General features: G+C 34.4%; 3 protein-coding genes and 1 non-coding gene across 6 annotated transcripts; 1 reads left to right on the forward strand and 3 right to left on the reverse strand.

Moving 5' to 3' along the window:
* The first annotated feature begins 200 nt into the window (after positions 1-200).
* On the forward strand, positions 201-5,515 carry LOC129285592 (beta-glucosidase 46-like). The gene is made up of 12 exons (XM_054921337.1): positions 201-855; positions 992-1,058; positions 1,948-2,006; positions 2,565-2,640; positions 2,888-2,962; positions 3,183-3,270; positions 3,593-3,845; positions 3,952-4,067; positions 4,169-4,424; positions 4,565-4,664; positions 4,741-4,849; positions 5,050-5,515. Exons 1-12 carry the CDS (start codon positions 631-633, stop codon positions 5,339-5,341), a joined length of 1,716 nt encoding a protein of 571 aa, XP_054777312.1. The 5' UTR covers positions 201-630; the 3' UTR covers positions 5,342-5,515.
* LOC129285596 (RNA pseudouridine synthase 6, chloroplastic) lies at positions 3,703-10,358 on the reverse strand. 2 transcript variants are annotated; one of them, XM_054921345.1, is made up of 10 exons: positions 10,036-10,358; positions 9,349-9,477; positions 9,005-9,259; positions 8,844-8,925; positions 7,753-7,868; positions 7,615-7,669; positions 7,258-7,369; positions 6,489-6,658; positions 5,726-5,994; positions 3,703-3,826 (listed from the first exon to the last, which is right to left on the reverse strand). In XM_054921345.1, the coding sequence occupies exons 1-10, from the start codon at positions 10,254-10,256 to the stop codon at positions 3,796-3,798; spliced, it is 1,440 nt and encodes a 479-aa protein (XP_054777320.1). In that variant the 5' UTR covers positions 10,257-10,358; the 3' UTR covers positions 3,703-3,795. The 2 variants fall into 2 exon arrangements, with proteins under 2 accessions (XP_054777320.1, XP_054777319.1); XM_054921344.1 differs by lacking the exon at positions 3,703-3,826 and adding an exon at positions 4,766-5,624.
* A 1,982-nt stretch (positions 10,359-12,340) lies between these two features.
* On the reverse strand, positions 12,341-17,923 carry LOC129285597 (RNA pseudouridine synthase 6, chloroplastic-like). 2 transcript variants are annotated; one of them, XM_054921347.1, is made up of 9 exons: positions 17,653-17,923; positions 17,129-17,215; positions 16,783-17,037; positions 16,623-16,704; positions 13,874-13,989; positions 13,738-13,792; positions 13,426-13,537; positions 13,063-13,232; positions 12,341-12,890 (listed from the first exon to the last, which is right to left on the reverse strand). In XM_054921347.1, exons 1-9 carry the CDS (start codon positions 17,877-17,879, stop codon positions 12,606-12,608), a joined length of 1,389 nt encoding a protein of 462 aa, XP_054777322.1. In that variant the 5' UTR covers positions 17,880-17,923; the 3' UTR covers positions 12,341-12,605. The 2 variants fall into 2 exon arrangements, with proteins under 2 accessions (XP_054777322.1, XP_054777323.1); XM_054921348.1 differs by lacking the exon at positions 17,129-17,215.
* On the reverse strand, positions 15,530-15,613 carry LOC129287376 (small nucleolar RNA Z247). Its single transcript, XR_008587695.1, has one exon. It is a non-coding gene; the product is annotated as a small nucleolar RNA Z247 (small nucleolar RNA).
* Positions 17,924-23,403: the final 5,480 nt, after the last annotated feature.

Below are 23,403 nucleotides of genomic sequence, written 5' to 3' on the forward strand. Positions count from 1 at the left end.
TTTGATTCTGAAGGGATGTAACATCCAAATGAAAATTTTGTCTTATCTGACATACCCCAACCTTCACCAGTCAACAAGAGGGAATAGAAAAAGTATAGTGATGATACCCCTCAAAACAAACATCTGCCATATGGACGAAAACAAATATAATTATATAATATTAAAACAAATGGTTGGCTAAAAAATAATTAAAAAAAAACAAGTGAGAATTGGCTACACCCTCTTCTCTCCAATTTTTTCTTTTCTCTCTATCAACTAAATCTAGCCACTGGTGCAAAATGACAACATCAGAGGGGCCATGATGCGAATGCATTATTCACACACATTGGTTTTTCAAAGATTCCAAGGGGTGCATCTGCTGGCATGGGTCAATTCTGAGTCAGATGCTTTGACAGATTGTAATTTACTATCCTACTTCATTTTCTTAAATGAAAACAGAAGATAGGACGACAGAAATTGTATTAAATCACAAAAGTACAGTTCAATTATTTAAACAAGTAAGGAATGTAAAATTGAGGCCAGAAAAGGGGGGGGGGACTAGAACTCAAAAAATTCTTTCAATCAAACCTGACCAAAATATAATTCTCTAAATGAAGATCTCTACCCCACAAAAATTTTTTGCAAGGTATAATGGCTGTGCGTGTGTGTGAACAAAGTACCCATTGTTGCTTACGAGAAGGCATATCAATGGGGTTGGTGTGGGAATTGGTGAAAAGACTAGCGCTTGTGCAGATATTGTTGCTTCCTCTGCTCTCTTCAAATGATCAGAAAGTCATGACAGTTGTTTGCTTTGATCATTCTTCTCACAATTTCCCCACCGACTTTCTCTTTGGCACTGCTTCTTCTTCTTACCAGGTTCCTTCCTTCCCCTTTCTTTCTCTGATCTATACAACCATGCTTCATTGCTTCTCATGAATTAATGTTGTCAAATCCTCAAGTCATTTTTCCATCACTTTGTTTTCTTTCATGTTTTTCTTTCTCGACTATTCAGTATGAGGGAGCGTACTTGAGTGACGGCAAAGGACTCGGCAACTGGGATGTTTTCTCTCACATTCCAGGTCAGCTCACATCAAATTTATAATCTATATATTTTGAACTGTGATGCATCACAACACATACAATTCCAACACTCCAATGTAAAACCTCAATAAGTAGCACTTCTTCTGTAGTTCAAACTCCATCACAATGATTTTCATTGCAAGATACTTCCCCCAGTTTCAAAATATAAGCAATTTCCCTTAGCTAAACTTGGTTCAAAATATAAGCAGTCTTGCACAAGTAAAAAATATTTTTTCCATTTTACCCCTTGTAATTACGAACCTAGAAACTTGTATAAATCTCACACTCATTATAGTGCACGGTTTACTATAAAAGTATGAATGCATGCACTGGGAACATACAACGGTATCAGATGAAGTTGAAAAGTCTTTCTTGGAACAAATACAACCTCATTCTCGCTGCATTCATTGTGCTCATCTGACGTCCAGTTATTCAACTTTGGCTATGGAGGAAAACTCACCCTACAAAGAGTAATGATTGTCATTTTGAAAGTCATTTTATTGGTCAGGTGCGTCTATCCTGTAAAGATAAAATGGAGCAATTTTATTGGTTTGTTTTATAATTGGAGTCATTCTTTATGGGTCTGCTTTTTATGGGGAGGATCATCATTTTTAAACTATCTTTCATTTATTTCAGCATTAGTAATTAGGAATAAGGATAAAAAAAGAAAACAACATATATTTTTATGAGAATGAACATTTCATTGGTATGCAGATTTTTTGTCAAAACTGTTTATATTTTGGATTGGAGGGAGTGATTATTAAGTTAAAGCTACGATTTGCTTACATTCTGATCCTGATTCGTTCAAAGACCTCAACTTTCCCTTATCGTTCCGGCTTTCATTATTTTCATAATTATAAGTTAGCATTTAGTTATCAATGATTGCAGGTAAAATAATTGATGCCAGTAATGGGGACATTGCGGTTGACCATTATCATCGCTACCTGGTATTCTCTATACATATGCATCAACTGTTCAACCCGTGTGTGTGTGTGTGTGTGTGTGTGTGTGTGATGCTTGATTAATGCATTCCAGGCCCACGTCTACCTGCTGGCGTCTGGCGATCGTCAAAATTGTTTTTTTTTTTTTTCAAGACGAAAGACTCAAGCAAACACACACAGTTTTATCTTCCATGTAACAACATGTCCAATTATTTATCACAACTAAGAGATCTGCTTTTCCTTAACTATCTTTTTTTCTTCTAGAGGGATCAGAACCCGTATAATAAATTGGTCATACTCCCTCCGGTCTTAAATGTAAGAGTTAATTAAGGAGTTTACTTTTGTGTTAAAGGAAGCATATTTTAGGAAAACTAACACTCATTTTTTTATAAATAACTAACTCAGCTAATTCCCTTAATTTATGTGAATTAGTTATCTCTAGCTTCTACATTTGGGATTAGAGGGAGTGAAACGTGTTCTAACTTAACAAGGAAGGATCCATTGGAATTTAATATTTATTAATTAAATGTCCAAAGTTTATTAAAGTTCAAATCAAATTAACAGGAAGATATTGAGCTGATGGATGCCATCAAAGTCAACAGCTATCGATTCTCTCTCTCTTGGGCAAGAATTTTACCAAGTATGCTTCTCTGTTATAGAACAAACTCATTGCAGGGACAAAGATAATTATTTTGATAAAGTTGATTGAATTGAGTTGAAGTGAATTTTGCATTATTAGGATACTAAGATAGCAAAATTTAGCAACCAACAGAGTAATTAAACCAAAATTAGCAAAAACAAAATGCGGTTTTAAATGAAATAAATAATATAGTCTCAGTATCACAACTACATGAAATTCTAATTAATTAATACACGATTTTGAACAGAAGGGAAATTCGGAGAGGTCAACTTGGCTGGCATCGACTTCTACAACAGACTAATAGATGCTCTTCTGCTCAAAGGTTTAGTTTCAATCATTAATCCATATATTAATATATATTATCACATATATAGAAAATCATACTGTTCAAAAGACAAAAGTAATATAGCTTATTTTAGATTTCACGTACATCACGGAGGACACAGTCTACTGTTCTTTCAGGAGAGCAAAAGGCTGTGAAGGAAGAAAGAAAGCAAATGGTTCCATTTCCTTGACATGTGTTTGGACCGTTAAACATGCAGGAATCCAACCCTTTGTGACTCTGACTCACTTTGACATGCCTCAAGAGCTCGAGGATAAGTATGGAGGTTGGCTTAGTCCCCAATCACAGTAAGCAATTTAGTTTTTTTATTTAAGGGAACTTAAGTTTAATTTTTTTTCATAAAGAAAAATATAAATATATATTAATCTCAACAAACCATGTACAGTGATTTACCTTAGTACATGCATTGAAATCCAAATCAATTTGGCTATCATTCAGAACTTCTTGTTCAACTTTCATATCATCTGTTCTGTGGCCACTAAAGGATGTTTTTGGTCTTGGTTAAGTGTAGCAGCCATCCAAAAGCAAGAAGAGGTGTTTATGTTGCATGTTATAAAACCAATGTTCGCAGCTCACAAGGATCATATGTTGTGTGCGTTTGATGAGCAGGGAAGATTTTGCATTTTATGCAGAACTTTGTTTTAAATGGTTCGGAGAGAGAGTAACGCACTGGACTACCTTCAATGAGCCAAATCTGCTAGTTTCATTCAGTTACCGCACTGGAAATTTCCCGCCAAGCAGATGCTCTAAACCATTTGGAGATTGCATTGAAGGAGACTCCGAATCTGAGCCCTTCATAGCAGCCCATAACATTATCCTCTCCCATGCTGCTGCGGTTGATATCTATAAAACCAAGTACCAGGTAAAAAGTGGGGATCACATGAAAAGGATACACATGTATATATATCAAAGAGATGAATAAACAAGAAATGATTGTGTAATAACTGTGTTGTGGCTGAAACATCTAGAGAGAGCAAAAGGGGAGAATTGGCATAGTCTTAAAAGCTGCGTGGTATGAACCTGTCAGCAATTCTACAACAGACATAATGGCTAGTCAAAGAGCACTATCATTCACTTTTAATTGGTATTTTATTTATTTAACCTCTTCCATTTTGTTCGTTCAGCCCCACCTCGAAGTAGCCATGAGTTTTTCCCCCATACCCCACACAATTTTTTGTAATGCAGGTTCTTGGACCCAATCGTCTTCGGAAAGTACCCTTCTGAGATGGAGAAGATTCTAGGGGCAATTTTGCCCAAATTTTCCAGCATTGAAATGGTGAAACTCCAAAGAGGGTTGGATTACATAGGCATCAATTACTATACCAGTTACTATGTCCAAGACTGCATTTCCTCAGCATGTGAACCTGGAGAAGGGATCACCAGAACAGAGGGTTTGTACCGAAAAAGTACAGAGAAAAATGGCGTGCCCATTGGCGAACCTGTAAGTAGTCTCAAGTTTTCCTTTTCCCCATCACGAGATTATTTAGGTGGACCAAACCCATTGAACATGTTGATTTAAAGTCAATTAATGTCATCCCTCTGCGTTACCTGTTCAATTCTGAAGAATTTGCAACCATGCAGACCACAATTGGTTGGTGTGTTTACCCAAGAGGCATGGAAAAAGTGATCACACATGTAAAAGACAGATACAACAATATTCCAATGTTCATTACAGAAAATGGTAAGGAAAAGTATAAGCAACTGTTTAGTTTAATCCAGTTTCAGTGTATTTGCTTACAATGAAAACCATTTTTTAGGGTATGGTGAGACGGATCATCCAAATTCCACCTTGGAAGAACATATTAATGACGTTAAAAGAATGAAGTACATGGAAGATCACTTGAATGCCCTTGTATCAGCTACAAGGTGAGAAAATTAAATGAACAAAAACAGCAACATAATTTCCAGACGATCATTTGAATACCCTTTTATTGTTCACTATAGTTTGCCAATATATCTATTATATATTGTCTAACCAATAGCTGATATTTGCCTCGAGATTAATGACTAAATTTAGATAACTTTCGTATTCTTTCCTCCCATCTCAAGTCTTAACATATGATCAGGAAAGGAGCAGACGTGAGGGGATACTTTGCCTGGTCCCTCCTTGACAACTTTCAGTGGGAATATGGATATACAAGAAGATTCGGGCTATACCATATTGATTTTTCTACTCTAAAGAGAACTCAAAAACTATCAGCAAGTTGGTATAAGCAGTTTATTACAAAGTATAAAAGAGAGGCTTTTAGGCCCGAACATGACAGGGAGGAGGGAAACCGGTACAAACAATTCAGGACAAGCGCCAAAGTTAAATCGTTTGTACCAAAGCCCAATCAGCTTCGCTTCAATAATATGTGACTTTTGCTCGATGCCTTCATCTCCGAGCAGAATGTGTAAATTTAATTTTCTCTTCGTAAACTAGTATTTAAATTCAGGAATCACCTATGTCTGGCTCATCTGTTCAATTTACTTCTGAAGGAATGCATGCTACAAGGTACAGAAGCATATGATACTGCACTTGACAGCCTATAATCGTCTTCTCCTTTTCATTTATTTCTGTGAACCTTGGAGTAGACTTTCAGTCTAACTTCTCCAATCTTTAAGGAAATTCTTGCGTCCTTGCTTAATATGATGAGAAACCCTATCAATTAGAATGACAGCACACTCAAAAACTAGAGGCAAAAGAAATAGGAATTTGCCGTCATTTCTTGCCAATAAGCATAAACTCAAGCATTTTCACACCTCCACCAAGGAGACCCAGCTTTGTAAAAGTGTTCGCCATCATCCCACGATATTTGACAAGCTTGGAGGCCAATTGCAACACTTGGTTCTTTCCCATGTTGTGAAATCCAATTTAAAACAGCCATTTCCATTTCACCCTGACCGCTGAGATCTTTCTTGTGTTTTCCAAATGGATTAATTCCAGGATTAGCCATCTCTGCAAGGGCAGCTGGCATGTACATAGAATCACCAACTAATGGTGCCTCACACGCTGCAAATTGAGCTCGAATCTGCACGTTTAAAAAAAGTAATCTGTCAAAGAGAGTTTCATATGGAAAAGAAAATATGAGAAAATCCAAGATTCATCCATTAGAGAGGCAACCTTGGAAACACTGGCAAACATTACCAATCTTAGGAGGAAACAAGAACAACTAATTTATAACAAAGTGTAAGGTATTGAACATTTTGTTAGTGCATGCGGGTTTTTTTTTTTTTTTTTTTTTGGGGGGGGGGGTGGGGGGTGTTGGATAACGTTTAGAAAATGTAACCTTTCCAAATTCTAAGCTCAATTCACCAGCCTTAAACAGTTAAACCCACCATCTCTGGCACAAATTTTTTTCCCAACCATTGTATCAGCTGATTCATTGTTCAGCTATCAAATGTCATTGATCAAAAAGCTTATGACTCATTAAGGCATGTTGATAACCAGGATGGAAGAGAGAATACCACCCAAAAAAAAAAAAACAAACAAACAAACAAACAAAACCAAAATGCAAGGACAGACCTGATGGGTTTTACCAGTAAGAAGGTTGATTGTACACTCATACGCATAATCTTCAGAAGGCCATCCACAGTCTTCAATACAAAACTTGTCTTGAATAAGAGTGATTGGCCAGGGGACCTTTCTACATTCCATGACCTCAAGTTGACACAAGTGCCATCCCTCAACGTAATCTGCATCGCATAAACCAATAGGGTTTTAACATGACTCTTCTCTATAAACTTCCTGTGCACAACAAAAAATGTTTCAAAACTCACCTTTGCAAAGAAAAAGGTTGTCGTCAATTTCCCTATTATGTTTCTATACAAAATGCAGTTTATTGTAATAGGCCACAGGGTCGAAAATTTCAAATTAGTATTAGCCATAGAATATAACAATCATACATGTTGTTGGAGTACTTACGTGATTACATCCATCATTGTTAATGCGTCTATTCAAAATATAATGAATGACAATGTGATATTTGCAATTTTTACCCAAAAAAAAAAACTAAAATTCTGCCTATTATTTTCAAGATTTTTCTAAATAGCTAGAGCACCATTTTCATATGTATTTAAGAACATCACTATATCTTCTTCTGTTAACTCTAAGAAACACTGCTACTCAAGTACTGCTGACAGGACAACCAGATAGGCATGGGCATATGTCCTTGCCTTCTCTATCTGGCCATGTTCCAACAAGGCCAACAAATGAAGCTTACTCAACTCTAAATGTTTAACTGCTTCAAGGTTATGAAGAACTATATTCAAATCATGTCCCTATGCATGATTACCTTCAGAAATAAGACGAGGAGCCCTGTTAACTGGACGCATATAATGGCTAATAATTCCACATGGCACGGGAGCAGCTGCAAGAGCAAGATAAAGCTTCTTCACCTTTTTCTCCTGGACAAGAATGAACACACAAAGACATGAGACAAATACAATATTGAATGGACTTAATTTCTACATTACATTCACTTTTTAAAGAATGCACTATTCCATATGGAAAACCATTTTACAAAAGGGAGGCCCTTCAGCTTATGTGCAAATTATAAAGAATGCACTAATCCATATGCAATACATGTGCATGTTTTCATGTATTACAAGCCGTCCTAACATGACGCAAGAAATTATGTCACAAAACTTACCCTGATTTTACCATGAAAGACAGAGCAATATTCTTTAGTCCTAGCGAAGACTACACTGCATGTAAATTACCATTCATTACGATCTATGAAAGATAGACTGACAATGAGCAACAAATAAACTCAACAAAAATAAAGTACCAGCCTTCCGTGCAATTGTCTATCTGATGGGTAGTCATCAATGGGGTTGGAAGTCCCAGGGCACGAGTTGCAAAGGTTGCACAAGTTTCTTCAATGTTGTCAGTAGTGCCACCCACCTAAACCAAGAGACAGCAAAACTTAAGGAATTGACAAACTAATCACAGATACGAAATGGACAAATAAATTTCCAAAAATACCATAAAGAATCTGGAGTTTTCAAATCAACCAGCTTCGTAAAGCTACACTCTATCCAAAGCTTGCACTGAACAAACTAAACACACTCCACAAGCCAATTCTTACCCTTAAGTGAGTGTTCGGTACATGCCTCAGCTCTCAATTTATGGTTGGCCTTGGATTTATGCTTAGTTTATTTTCATGGTTAAATGTTCTTTACTACATCAGGAGGTCTAAATCCTCAAAGGATAAGTACTTCATTCCTTAATCCTTAGTGCTGTATATTGAGTTATGAGAAATCTATCAAGACAGTTTTGACCCATAAATTATCTCTACTTCGAAAAAGAAGAAACAAAGAAAGACAGAAAGAATCATGTCCTTGTCTGATAAATGTCAGACTGTACTAAACAAGGCACAGCATTGTAATTTACATATTGATAATTCACATCACATCATGTCACTATGTCTACATTAGAGGCCATGTTTCTTTCGCTGTGACATCTTATTTCAGATTCAGCATTTGGTTTACAAGTTACTAAGAAGATTGCTAGGTCCTTAACAATGTGATGCCTACAAAGGGATGCAACCTGAATTAATTTTCCTGTTCTCAACTTCCATGAAAGTTTCTTCAATGTCATAGCCTGTCAAGGCCTTATTTTCTTTGAGAGAGAGCATTAAAAATCTTTGCCTTCAACATCCTCATCATTCCTCCCTTGAAATTTCCCCAAACTCTATCCAGAGACTCTAAAGTAAAAAGATTCAAAAGATTGCCAAAAAACCCTACAGCCCATCCCCTTTCCTTCAATATCATAAAATAAACTGTCAATTCACTGTCTTTATGACCTTAATTCATTCTCAAAAACAATTCTGATGTCACTCATCAACATAAGTGAGATATTGCAGCATTGACTACATACTGATGTTCCAGCCGGTTTATCCAAAACCACATATGACTCAGCCACAGCTATGATTCTCGATCGCCAGTCAATCTCATAGCACCTGAAAAGAGAGTAAACGTCAAACAAGATTTTTTTCCTCAAAAAATTAACAGATAATTCTAACAAGCATTCAGTAGTACCTTGGAAAGCGTTTGGGATGTACATGTACTCTTAAATAGGTTCCTGCTTCCACAAACTGATCCACATGAGTTATTCGAAAAGTCTTTTGTGCCTCTCGTATAGTTTTCCCTTTGATCGAAGATCTCTTTCTCAAAACTGATGGTTCTGTTGCTTCTTTGAATATCCTAATCTCCTCCTGAGTAGCACTGGGAGGGGGTTGTGGACAGACAAGAGCATAGTATACGGCTCCAAATTGGATTAGATCTGCAACAAACCTTCAAGGAATGAAACCTTCAATTTATCATGCCACACAATAACAGTGTCATAATTTTTTTAATTAGAAGAGATAAAGAGTACCACTTACAAAGGAGGAAAATCTAGAGCTTTGCAAATATATTCTAAGACGGGTCCTCCTTCTGAAACAACTAAGTGTTCAACTCTTGGTGTACAATTTTGTGATGGACACGGAAGCAAGCGATCATACTTCGGGTAGCTTAAACAAGATCAGATCTCATTAACAAGCCAAAAGTGGAAGCAATGGAAATCAACTTCTAGCAATCATCCGAATATAATTCACTGAGGGCATTCACACACATACAGCCATATATAACGAACAACATAGTGGTTAACAAGCAAATAGATAAGCACCACCTCTTTCTCAATGTAACAATTACCGGTCCGACCAAATCGCAATAAGCATAGAAACATAATGGCTCATCGTTTTAAAAAATGGAACTCAGCACAGGAACTCCAGGGAAGATGCAATGGCTATGCTCAAAAGGGCAAATCATATAGATATGATTTGGCCTCGTATGTAAGTTGAAGCATCAACAGCCAAAAAGGGAAAAGGCAAAAAGCTTTCACGCAAGAAAATAAGCCATGAAAGGAATTTATGTTATTATAAGAGTAATAATAAATACCATTTCAAAGCCATTTTTCCCAGTCAGTTTTCTCGTGCAGAATGCAGAGAGTTTTGGGGAAAAATCTCTTTCAAACGGGGGGAGAAAAAAGATTATAAAAGAAAAACGACAGAGTGGGATATTGAGGGTACCCATTAGAAGCAGTGGTTGAGTTGTTAGAGTGTACTTTTGAGGATTCACTGGTAAGTGAACTGCTATGTGAACTCCTCGGACAACACCATTTCAGAGAACGTTTGTTGTAGTGCTTGATAAGAGCCGAAAGGGAGATGTCAAGTGTTCGCACGAGAGCCAATGGTAAACCGAAGCTCCGACAGCCACTGGTCAACATAGCGGCCATGGTCACCGACCCCATCAAGGGATCTTCCTTTTAAATTCTAGGAACCAGGAAGCACTTTGCTTCTCTGCAACGTCCCAAACTCGACTCTAAGCAGCAAGCAGGAGAACAAAACGAACCAGTGACCATTATCAAGTTGACACGAGAGAAGCCAGAGTCCCCCTTTTTTTCTTTTTCATTTTTTTTTAGGGGCCCTGAATAAAGAAGATTTTGTTTTGGGCCTGAAAAAAAAAGGGAAAAGAGGATTGAGTCCTTGTTTAAACCTGAAATTTTTTTTTTTTTGGGTAGAATTAAACCTCAATATTTGGTTCCTAAAGTAAATATGAATTGTTCAACCCAAAAAAGGAATTGCGCTTATTCGGCTGCACAGTATTGGGTATCAAATCTGAATTGGCTTTTTGGGCTGTAACCTGTACGTATACATAGAAAAGAAACCACTACCAATTGGTTTAGGATCTTTTTAAATTTTAATTGAGTATAATAGATTATAAAAATAATTGATTAAGTAATAAATTTTAATTATAATTGATTATGTTATAACATAATTTATTTGGATACTGTTTTTTTAAAATTAATTTTAACAGAATTAAAGATGTTTGAATAATTTAATCAGAATTAATTTTTAACTATATAAATTAATATATAATTTAATTTTTAAATATTAAATATTAATTTTTTGAAGATACAAAATTTAAATTTTATTAAGAAAAAAGAGGAAAAAGAAGAGAGTTTAATTTTATTTTTATTAAATTATGTGCTTTCTTTGTAATTTTTTCTTGAGTCTATTTTTGTAATTTTTTTTAACATTTTTGACAAACTTTTGGCAGAAAGTAGATAGAAAGAGCTTATGAAAAAACGCACATTTTGCGATATTTGCATTTTTGTACTGTTTGGATAATTTTGTTTAAAAAATTGATTGTGGGCTAAAAACACACGTTTCTTTTCTATCCAAACACACGCTTAGTTTAGCAAAAGGACTTGTCCTCACAACAAAAATTGGCTCACATTTACATGTGAATGATAAAAGAAAAAAATCTGGCTGGGCTGTCTTAGGCTCTTGGCTACTCTCGCAGAAATTGTTTTTCTCCTTTTTTTTTATAGGAAAACAATTCACGTAAACAAAATTTAAAATTTTCATCGTAAATCTTAGGGAGCAAAATTTTATTTTTATATGAAAAAAATATTCAGTTTTACATGTTATGGATAAATTAATTTTTGTATTTAATTTGTCAGTAAATATTTTTGTTTGATCCCTTATTGATTTGTCTTTTTAATAAAGTTTCTAATTTCTAATATATATTTTTTATTTTAATTTGATCCCTCACAAAAAAATATTTCATTAATATAATTAAAAATAAAATAATTTGATGATATTATTAATCTTTCAAAAATTATGTTAAATGTCATTATATTTGTTAAATTCATTCGCCATTAATTAATAAAAGGATATCCGGTGGTAAATTTATTTGGGAAGAATTAGATAAATAATACTCATTAGTGGAGGACTACATTAGAATCAAAAAACAAATTCTATGAGCAATCAAATTGAAAATATTTCATTTAAGGAGGACCAAATATAAAAGATAATCATACCAGTGGCTATATTGAGACTTCTACGAGTTAAACATGCCACACTAAAATAAATTTTAAAATTATCAACATGATATAAGCAATTGTGCATGTTTGGATATGTCATTAGAATTGATTGTCCGTAAAATCACATTTTGATCAAAATTATCCAAGCACTCATTTTTACACAATTGATTATCTCAGCTCAAACTGTTTTTGGCATTAAGCTGATATCCCTTGTTTTTCAATATCAATTATTTTGCATGTTCAAACATTAATTATTTGTCAGAATTTATAAATTACCAAATACACCCGCATTTCGAGACTCGTGATTTATGGTTCTGTGTGGTTCATGGTGTCTTCCTCACGTCCAAATATATACCTCTAGCATTCATTTTGTTAAATAATTTTATATGAGTATGTTTTGAACATTTATTATATTTGTGTTAAATAATTTCAATGCAAACAATTGAAGGTGAAGAACGTAAATTAATCAGGTTCACTTCAATAACAAGCGACATTTGCTCGATGGCTCAATCTTAAAGCAGAACCTGCAACTTCAATTCCTTTCTAGAAAGGTCGTTAAATTCATTAATTACATATTCTCTATCTTTCCATTTCAAGTAGACTACTGAAGGATACATAAGCAGAGGATAGTACAATCTAATATCTACATTTTCTAAATTTAAGGAACTTGTGGAATTTGCATCCTTACTTCTTTAGGGATACATATGGATTTATGTTACGCAATCCATCTCTCATAATGATTGGAATCATAATTGTCATTAAGCACAGACTCTAATCATGTTCACCACTCCACCAAGGTGATCCAGCTTTGTAAAAGTGTTCACCATCATCCCAAGATACTTCACAAGCTTGAAGGCCAATTGCCACACCTGGTTCCTTCCCATGTTGTGCAATCCAATTGAAGATAGCCATTTCCTTTTCACTGTCACTGCTAAAATCTGTCTTTTGCCTTCCAAATGGATTAAGTCTAGGATTTGCTATCTCTGCAAGTGCAGCTGGCATGTACATAGAATCACCAATCAACGGTGCCTTACATGCACCAAATTGGGCTCGAATCTGTATAAATAATCAAGTAAAGTATTAGAGTGTGTGTGTGTAATGTAGTTTCATCTTTCTACAATATAGGAAAACAAATAGCCTATGACTCATAAAGGCATGTAAACACCCAAGAATGGAAGAGACCAGTACAATTCAAATGAAAGCAATAAATAAAGTGCAGATGACAGACCTGATGAGTTTTACCAGTAAGGAGGTTGATTTTACACTCATATGCATAATCTTGGGAAGGCCATCCACATCCCTCAATACAGTACTTTTCTTGAATAACAGTTCTTGGCCAGGGGACCTTTCTGCATTCCATGACCTCAAGCTGACACAAGTGCCATCCCTCCATATAATCTGCATCACTTAAACCAATATGGTTCAATGCTCATTACAGTCTTACAGAATATACAAAATTTATCTGCAGAAATAGGTCAACTGTAACTCGAGCATTCACGTTACATGAAGGCACGTTGAGCTATAATAAGTATTTAGCTACTTCAAGGTTCTCAAAAGACAGTTCTCCAATCACACCAACAAGCAAGATCACCTTCAGAAATAAGACGAGGAGCCCTTTTTACCGGACGCATGTAGTGGGTAATAATTCCACGGGGCAGAGGAGCAACTGCAAGAGCAAGATATAGCTTCTTCACCTTTTTCTCCTGGAAAAGAATAAACACTCTAAATCTAATGATATTGGATGGATTTATAATTTCACTTCGTGAAGAAGGCACTATTCCAAATAGGAAACCCCTTTACAAAAGCAAGATCCAGTAAACATATCAGCTATAGTGATCAGAGTTTTTTTTCATGCAGTACAAATTATTCGTGCATTAGGCAAGAAATTATATCATAAACTTACCCTGATTTTACCATGAAAGATAGAGCAATATTCTTTAGTTCTTGCCAATACCACACTGCACAAATGACAGTCCAATACAGCCTATGACAAACTTACAAAGAGCAACATAACTGACATAACGGAATAAACTATATACCATCCTTCAGTGCAATTATCAATCTGATGGGTAGTCAACAAAGGCATCGTGAGTCCCAAGGCACGAGTTGCAAACATTGCACAGGTTTCTTCAATGTTATTAGTAGTGCCACCAACCTAACCAAAACAAAATCAACAAGAAACTAAAAGCAATTCATAAACTAACCATATAGATATGAAATGTACCAATGAATTTCAAACATGTCGTGAAGAATCGCGAGTCTCCACTTAAGGTTTTTATAATGCTACACTCCACTTAGGCTTGCAGTGAACCTAACAAAAGCAAACATGTACTCCAGAAGAACAGATGATCACTTTGCAAGAACTATTCCCACTTTAGATCATTACTTGTCATGGGGGATGGTGATGAAATGGCTTTAGAGATTTTGAGAAAAAGACTTTAACTATATGCATCACTTAATTGGTGGGGAGAAACCAAGAAAACAATAAAGAATGATAGTTCCATGGTAACGAGCGAATAGAGGAATTAAAAAAGTTGTGGACAAGATGGCGAAATTGATGGAAGACAGAACGGACCTCATCTTTAGTATGAATGGGATAAAACCAGATATATCTTGAGAAGTCATCAACAAAACTTACATAGTAACGAAAACCAGTAACAGAAACAACAGGGGACAGTCCCCATACATCTCAAAAGACTAAATGAAAAGGAGCACTAGAATGATGTGAAGACAATGGTGACAGTAGATGATAACTTTTGGAGGAACAACAGGCATGACATTGATGTGAGTCTGTGAGGCTTGAAACTAGAAGTGAGTACTTCTTGAGGACATGACGAACAATACGGGTGGCTGGATGACCAAGACGGTTGTGCCATTGAGTCAGAGAGGTACGTTCACCATAGTGAGCTTAAGGAGATGGTGAGACAACAAATGGATACAGATGATGATGACTAGGTCCTTGAAGAACTTTCCTTGTTTTGGCATCCTTCACACAGAAAGCATCAGAATGAAATTCACAAAACACATGATTATCTCGACAAAATTGTTTGACACACATAAATTTGTAGTAATGGAAGGAACATGTAAAATGTTAGAGTGAAGGTATTTGCCAAATGAAGTGTTGATGGTGCCGATGCCTTGACGTTGAATGGTCATGGGAGAGCCATCACTGTTACAAATGGCATTAGTGCTAAGGTAAGGTTCAAAGGACATGTTAAGGTTGGAGAGGTCATTGGTCATGTGACAAGTGGCACCAGTATCTGGGTACTAAAGAGAATTATTTAGACTAGAGTAGTCTGCATAATGAGCGGCAAAAGAGGGTGGTGGAGGAGCATGGAGTGCTTGGTTGTAGCGTTGGTTGCAGGTATGAGCTGTATGGCTATGACGCTCACAAAGTTGGCAAGGGACAACAGTGTCAAGTTGAAAAGTAAAAAAGCAGCCTGTGCCTCCACGAAAAGAACGTCACGACCTCTGTACAGAGAGTCTCTGCTAGTTCGACCACGAGCAAAGAAGTTGTACGGTTGTCGACCACTACCTCTGCCACCACGAAAGTGTTGTGAACTTCTGGTGGAAGATTGAAAAACAGCATCTGCTGTGATTTCAGTCGAAAGTTAAATAGAGTTTTGGTGAGACATTCATGCTTCGAGGTTAAGGAGATGACTCAAAATTTGTTCAGTAGTAAGAAAATGATGTTGGGTGGTGATTGAGGTGACAACAGTGTTATACTCAGAACCAAGGCCAGCAAGTAAGTAGGTGATAAAGTCATCATCAGCCACTAGCTTTCCTGCAGCGGCAAGAGAGTCAGCTAGGATAGTTGCTCGACGGTGATATTCAAAAATGGATTCTCCTCCTTTCTTGATAGTGATAATTTGTTGATGAAGATAAACAAGACGTGTTTAAGTTTGTTGGGAGAAAAGAGTGGCAAGGGCCAGCCACAGGTTACAAGAAGCTTTGTGACGGAGGACTTGGCAAATGAGTTTTTTAGTGATAGATGCAATGAGAATGGAGAGAACAAGTTGATCTTGTTGGAACCATTGAAGATAGCTACGATTAGGTAAACCGGTGGAAGTTTTCGGTGATGGTGATGGTGATGGTATTGAACTATCAATATAGCCAAAGAGTTGCTAACCATATAAATAAGGCATGATTTGTGCTTTCCATATGAGGTAATTATCCTCAATGAGTTTAACTGTAATAAAATGATGAAAATTGATGGGAGAGGAAGACGATTGTGTGAATGGAGGTGATGGTGTGGTTCCAATGGTGGAACCAGTGGGAGATGGAGACCCAGCCATTGAGATAGCTCAAATGCTCTGATACCATAACAAAATAAAAGGAGACTCAAGCAAATTGAAAGTAATATATATTTCTCTTCTTGATTAATAGTGTATACAAGTGTGCCCATATATATAGAAAGATGGGATCAATGCAATCCTGACACATGTTACAAATAGAACTATCTAGAATAAGCTATGTGATGCAAGTCACGTGACTTGGATTGTGTGCTTTTTTTTTTTTTATGTCTGATTTATAGTGTTAGGCTGACTTGGAATTCAGTGACTGCTTATGAGGTTCAATATGGCTCATAATTGGTGTACAAAAGCCTGCTCTTCCTAATTTCCCCTATGAATTTTGCTTCTAGTTTATTTTCATGTTTAAATGTTCCTTATCGAGTAAGAAAAGAGAGAGGTTAACTTGAAAACAATTCTGTTGGTTATCTACTTGAGGTTAATTTTTCTTATGTCAGAGATCAACAGAACTGAGATATTCTAGGATGACGCTACGTACTGATGTTCCAGCAGGTTTGTCCAAAACCACATACGACTCGGCCACAGCTATGATTCTTGATCTCCAATCGATCTCATAGCACCTGAAGAGACGCTAAATGTCAAACAAGATCTTCTTCGTGAAAAATAAATAAATAATTCCAACAAGTAATCCGTATCACCGTGGAAATCGTTTGGGGTATACATATACTCTTAAATAGGTTCCTGTTTCTACGAACTGATCTCCATTGGTTACACGGGAAGTCTTCTGTGCCTGTTGTATGGTCTTCCCTTTGATGTTAGATCTGTTTTTCAAAACTGATGGTTCTGTTGCTTCTTTGAATACCCTAATTTGCTCTTGAGTAGCAGTAGGAGGAGGCTGTGGAGAGACAAGAGCATAGTAGACAGCTCCAAATCGGATTAGATCTGCAACGAACCTTCCAAAGAATGGATCAATTTATCATGCCGTACGATAGAAGAATATTGGCATACATTGGTGAATATTTAGAGATGAAGAGTCGCACTTACGAAGGAGGAAAATCAAGAGCTTTGCAAATATATTCTAAGACAGAACCATCTTCTGAAACAACTAAGTGTTCAACTCTTGGCGGCGCACTATTATGTGATGGACATGGAAGCAAGCGATTATGCTTTGGTTATCTTAGATCAAAGAAAAAGCGCACACTAGTGGCAATTAGTTTCGAAAAACCATCAAACAAATAATTTCAATTAAATCAAAGGAAAAGGATAAGCAGTTCCTATTAGATAAGAATATGAAATTGACGTAATTCAACAACAATGTCCTGTGAAGCTCCTAGGTGTTCAACACCTCTAATTGATACATAACAAACTAATAACTTAGTTAACAGTTTGTTTAATACTTAATAACTACTCTGACACAATCAAATAAAAAGAGCTCATTCTAGTCGTAATTCCTCTACATTTGGCGTCATATGGATAGTAAACATGGACGACAAAAATTAAAGTCAGGCTTTGAACAAAAAGATCAATACAAGTTACAGAAGAAAAAAGAAGTTGAAATGCAGAAGTACCCAGTGGAAGAAGAGGTGGTGGATGTGCTGGTCAAGTCTGCTCTTGAGGATTCACGGGCAAGTGCCGTAGAAAGAGTGTTCATCGGAGAACAGCATTTCACAGTATAATTGGTGTCGTGCTTTTTAAGATATGAATGGGAGATTTGAAGCGTTCGAGCCAGAGACAAAGAAACAACGAAGCTCCGGCAGCCACGGACCACCATCGACGCCGGAGTCACCGACCTCATCCTCCTCTGGAATTTTGTGAAGTACCGAGATTTTTGGACGTTGGAAAGGTGGGTGTTTGTGTTTCGGTGGCGAAAATTTATTACGAAAAAATTGACTAACAGAAGGTTGTTTAGATAATTTAGAAAAAATAATAATTTTGATAGAATTGAGGATACTTTCACAAATTGAGGGAGAAGTTTTTATTCTTATTTTTTATTTTTAAAAAAATTAAAATAAATTTTTAATTCTCTAATTTTATATAAAGTTTCAATTCAATCATTTAATTTTATAAATTATTTTTTAATTATTTATTCTTAATATCATTAGTTTTAAATAATTATTTTTTATGTTAATCATTATTATTTTAAAAAAATTAAACTTAATATGTCAACATTTAATAATATTTTATTAATATTTAAATATTCAATATAAAAATTTGTTGAAATAAAACTAATAGTATTAGGGTTCAAGAACTAAAAAAATAATTTATAAAGTTAAAAGACAAAAATAAAATGTTGTGTAAAATTAAAAAACTAAATGTATACTTTAACTTTTTAAAATTATTTTGTAATAAAGTTTTTAAAATTATTTCTAAAACAAAACATAATTAAAATCAGTTTGGTTATGTTAATTTAAAAAAAATTTTGGAATTAAAAATACACTGATAGTAATGATTATAGGCCATTAATAGTAGTGATTTATAAAAAAAATTAATCAAAATAATTAGAAAAAATTGGTGAAAAGGACATAGCTATAAATAAAATTGGCTATAAGGACTAAATGTACTTAAAGGACTAAAGCTAATATTTTATTTATTAAATAATTTGAACAAATAACTAAAATACCCCTCTGTGTTTTTTTTTTTTCAAAAAGGCACAAAATTCAATCGTCGGAGTTCAGGCAAGTGATAATGCACCTGCTAGAGCTCGATCGGCAAGTGAAGGGTCGTTGAAAAGTGTCATCGAAAAAAATCAATACCACTTGATTACATGTAATCATCAAGGATTACATGTAAACTTGACAAGTAGAAGGTATAAGAATTTTAACTTAGGGTGCAAAGATTCTGACTTAGATGCAAGCCTTCTAGTTTGGGATACAAGGGTTATGGCTCGAGTGCAAGACTTCTAGCTTGAGATGCAAGATTTCTAGCTTGATGTGCAAAGGTTATGGCTAGGGTGTAAGGCTTCTAGCTTGGGGTGTAAGGCTTTTGGCTTGAGGTGGAAGGCTTCTGGCTTAGGTGCAAAAGATTTGACTTAAAGTGCAAGGAATCTGAGTTAAGGTACATGTGTTCTGACTTAGAGTGCAACGCTTCTAGCTTAAATAATTACATATAATATCTTGTCAATTACATGTAATTCAAATACATAGAAAGCATCCACTGTCAATAACCCTGTAATTACATGAAAATACTATGGATTACATGTAAATCGATATGAGAAAAAAAATTACGAATATGCTTGAGGAATAATTTACATATAATCTCCAACAAATTACATGTAAATCAAATACATAGAGAACATGCCCCTATCAATCCCCCAAAATTACATGAAATTGATTATGGATTATATGTAAATCAACATATGAAAAAATTTGCGAGTATGACAAAGGAATGATTTAAATGTAATCTCTAGCAGATTACATGTAAATCAAACACACAGAGAATACATCTATGTTAGTACCCTTAAATTACATGAAAATTATGACAGATTATATGTAAATCAATATATGAAGAAATTCACAAGCATGCCTAAGGAATAATTGACATGTAATATCTAACGGATTACATAAAAATCAAACATACAGAGAGTACACCATTGTCAGTGCCCTAAATTACATGAAAATGACTATAAATTACATGAAAATGACTAAGCCAAAAGCTTTACACCCTAAGCCATAGTGCATGCACCTTAAACCAAAAGCCTTGCACCTAAGCCATCCCTTTTACACCCAAACCAAAAGCCTTACATCCTAAACTATAACATGTGCACCTTCAGCCAGAAGTCTTGCACCTAAGCCATTCCCTTTACCCCTCAAGCCAATATCCTTACACCTTTTGATTCTGGTACCCCAAATCAAAATATATATTATGGGGAGTATGAACAAGATCATGCTTATATTAAACTATATCCTAACTTACATAAAAAAAATAAATAAGGGAATACTTATAATAAATTCTCTCTTTTTAAGTATTATACATTGTATATCAAGCCATGTTAACTTGTAAAAGATGCGAATTCAACAATGTAACATGGAGAACAACTGAATTGTCCTAAAAAATTAAGAAAATGTGAAGAGCGATAATGAATAATAATAATTTCAATGAAAGAATACTAATTATATTAGGTTTGATTTATCTTTCTATCAAGTACAATCAAAATAATAAACAAGACCATAGGGTACCTCGTGTTAAAAAATATACCATAAGGAGTTAAGAATAGCCTCATACCCATGTTAATTTACATCTAACCCTATACAAAAAAAAAAAGAAATTAAGGGGATGGTCATTAGTATATTTTAAAGTACAATCATAATTTCATTCAATCTTGCAGAAAAATTCCTTGATCAACATTTCTTTGTAACTCACTTGATTTATAACATGCATAAGTTGAATTTGCAAGAGCTTATTGGCTTGAACTTATTTTTTCTCATCTTCAAACAAAATCTTATGCTTCAGTATTTTTAAAACATTATGCCTGAAATAAAAATTAGTAGCCATCACAAGTAGGTGATTCATGCCATACTACATTCAGGTTATAAGATGTTCATCCAAAATGAAATTATTATGAGAATTTTCTCCTTTAATCAGTCAATCATCTGCTTTTTCTCTAAGGTACTAAGCAGCAAGTGAGAAACTATGATCATGACTAAATTAATGAAAGAAAACATGAGAATTTGTGAAATGAAAAGGCATCCAGGCATCATTTTAGGTATCTGTCTTATGTCACATGGTACCTTGCAAAGGTAAGAAACAAAACTTACCCATTCCAAGAGGACTTTCTCAGTTCCTCCTTAAGTTGCTGTTGAACTACTTTTGCTATTAATACAAGAACTCCAAAGCTATATACATCAGCCTTTAAAGTTAACTGATCGGCTAATGCATATTCTAGGGCGAGATAATTGTTGCGCAAATGAAAAACAAAGCAAGGTACAATTTTTATCAAAATCAATGTATAAATTGACCAAATTCCAAATTACAAACTAGTAGAAAGGTGAAGATAAATAGAAATAGACAAAAACTAATTTGGTAGAAGAAACACATAAAAGAGTTCTCAATTGGTTTATAATATTACAAAACTAATTTACACCACAGAGACTTTGATTTAAAAGAAAAGGGGGAGTAAACTTATAAGATGTATGTTTTAAACCATAGTTATCTTTTTATTTTATTTGGTTAACTAACACTCTAATTACGGATTAAGCCTTGTTTTTATGTAGAATACATGAATTGGCCAAAAAAAATGTAAAAGACATGAGATCTGATGATCGCATTTGAGTGTATATAATCGGTGGAATTGACTCTAATTTTGAGAATGTCGAGTTTGTCATCAAATGTTGGTAGAATTGAGAGATACAAAAGCTAATTTGCAAAGACAATGAAGAGTTATTCTTATCTTTGTATAATAGTTGTTTTGTTGATATTACAATGAATGATAATACTTTCTAAATGATTGTTATTCAAGCATTATCTTTATCATTCAAGTCACACAAGTCTAAAGAATATAACCACACTAGAAGCATTTATATTATATTGATATGAAGTTTTTGTTCATAAGGAGCAGTATGCAAGTCAAGTTCAAACAATATTATATGAGCATCAAATATTAGAGTAAAAAAATTGAAGCAGACTTCAATTCTATACCAATAAATATATATAGCTCTCTCTGTGATTCTTTGAACATTTTTCCCCACATTGCTAATGTCTAATATCAATTTGTGAAAATTAGAGAAGAACAAAATAAAGATGATACTAGAGATTTAATGTGGAAAATTTCTAAAAAAGATAAATATGGCATAGGATAGTCCTACTGTAGTTGAGAGATTCAATCGTCTTGGTTTTACACAATAAGAGGTCATTTGGTTCCTTTTTGTCAAATGAATATTAGCTCGACCTTCTATACAGGGATTCCTCAACTTGAGTGATGTCACATTTGCAATTTTTCTTTATCAGAGATATAAATTTGAGATATGAGATTTACAAACAACAGCTTTTTAGCTTAATCCGTAACTAGGCTATGCCCTACCATGTTCAAGCCTTGTCCCGTGATGCAGCTCATTTCGTCAGCATCCTCTATAGGTGAAAACACAAATTTTTTGGTTTCACATACAATGTAGTGGGATTTAGAACGAGATCTAAGGTGATAGACGAGGAGGCGATGGAGGGAGGAGTTGCCAATCACCTTTAGTAGGCAAAGGTAGAGGCAGTGGTAGTGGGAAGAGACGCCATTGCCAATCATCTTCAAACTCAACAATTTCAAAGGCATTTTGGTGGTTCTCCGATTAGGGGGTGCAAAGAGAGAATTTCACACAAGGGCATTTCAGCCAACACAAAAAAATATTTTGTGAATATAATAATAGACTTGGTCCTTTAAATATATTTGATCTTTGGGACTAATTTTGATTTTAACTAGGTCATTTTCACCAATTTTTTCAAATAACTATAATTTTTAATAATTAAATGTAATTTATTTTTAAAATAAGATAAATAAAATGAAAACAACTTGAGATCATTTTTTATTTTTAAAAATAAAAAAAGAGTTTTAGAAACAATTAAATTGAAAACACTATACAAACAAGTATTTAAATATTTGTGTTTTCAAACAAGAACCAATTTTCAAAAACTGAAAACAAACAATCCTGATTCTCCAATGAAAAAATATCTTATACCAAGATGGAGTTTATATGGATAAATAGAATTTGGAAAAAGATTTGAGTATTTGGATCATTTGTTTAGAAACCTTAGTTTGGGATTTGTAATTGCTTGTTTGTGGTTATTCAAATACACTTCAATACCGCTATTTTAAGGAAGTTATAATTTTAAATTTATAATTAATTTTATCATGTAATGGAAATAATTGGATATATTTTTATAAAATCATAATTTTTGATATGTAAAATTGATTATTCAGGAAAGAAATCCAAACATGCACCAGAATGTTCGGATTTCGGAACGTAAATAGATGGATAATAGAATGGAATAGCATCTATATAAAGAATTTATATTTAATTATAAGTATATTTTTGCATAAATTTTTAAAATATTTAGCTGCATGAATGTATAATAAATTTAGAATAAATTATGATTATATTGTAATTTAAAAATATAAATTCATATATTATATAAAATCACTATTCATTTATTTTTTTCATCAATAATAAAATCAAATCATCATGTATAAAACAAAATAAGTCATCAATCATTATTTTTCCGTTAATTAAAGTGATATTAATGTCATCGTCAATATAAAACTATAAATATATAAATTTTACACCGCCATGAACAATGTAGCTCGACAAAATACACCCCAAAAGATGTCTCTAAATTTT

Source organism: Prosopis cineraria, unplaced genomic scaffold, assembly GCF_029017545.1.
Source record: "Prosopis cineraria cultivar Desert tree isolate PC_DT_omini unplaced genomic scaffold, ASM2901754v1 PC11, whole genome shotgun sequence".
Classification (NCBI taxonomy): Eukaryota; Viridiplantae; Streptophyta; class Magnoliopsida; order Fabales; family Fabaceae; genus Prosopis; species Prosopis cineraria.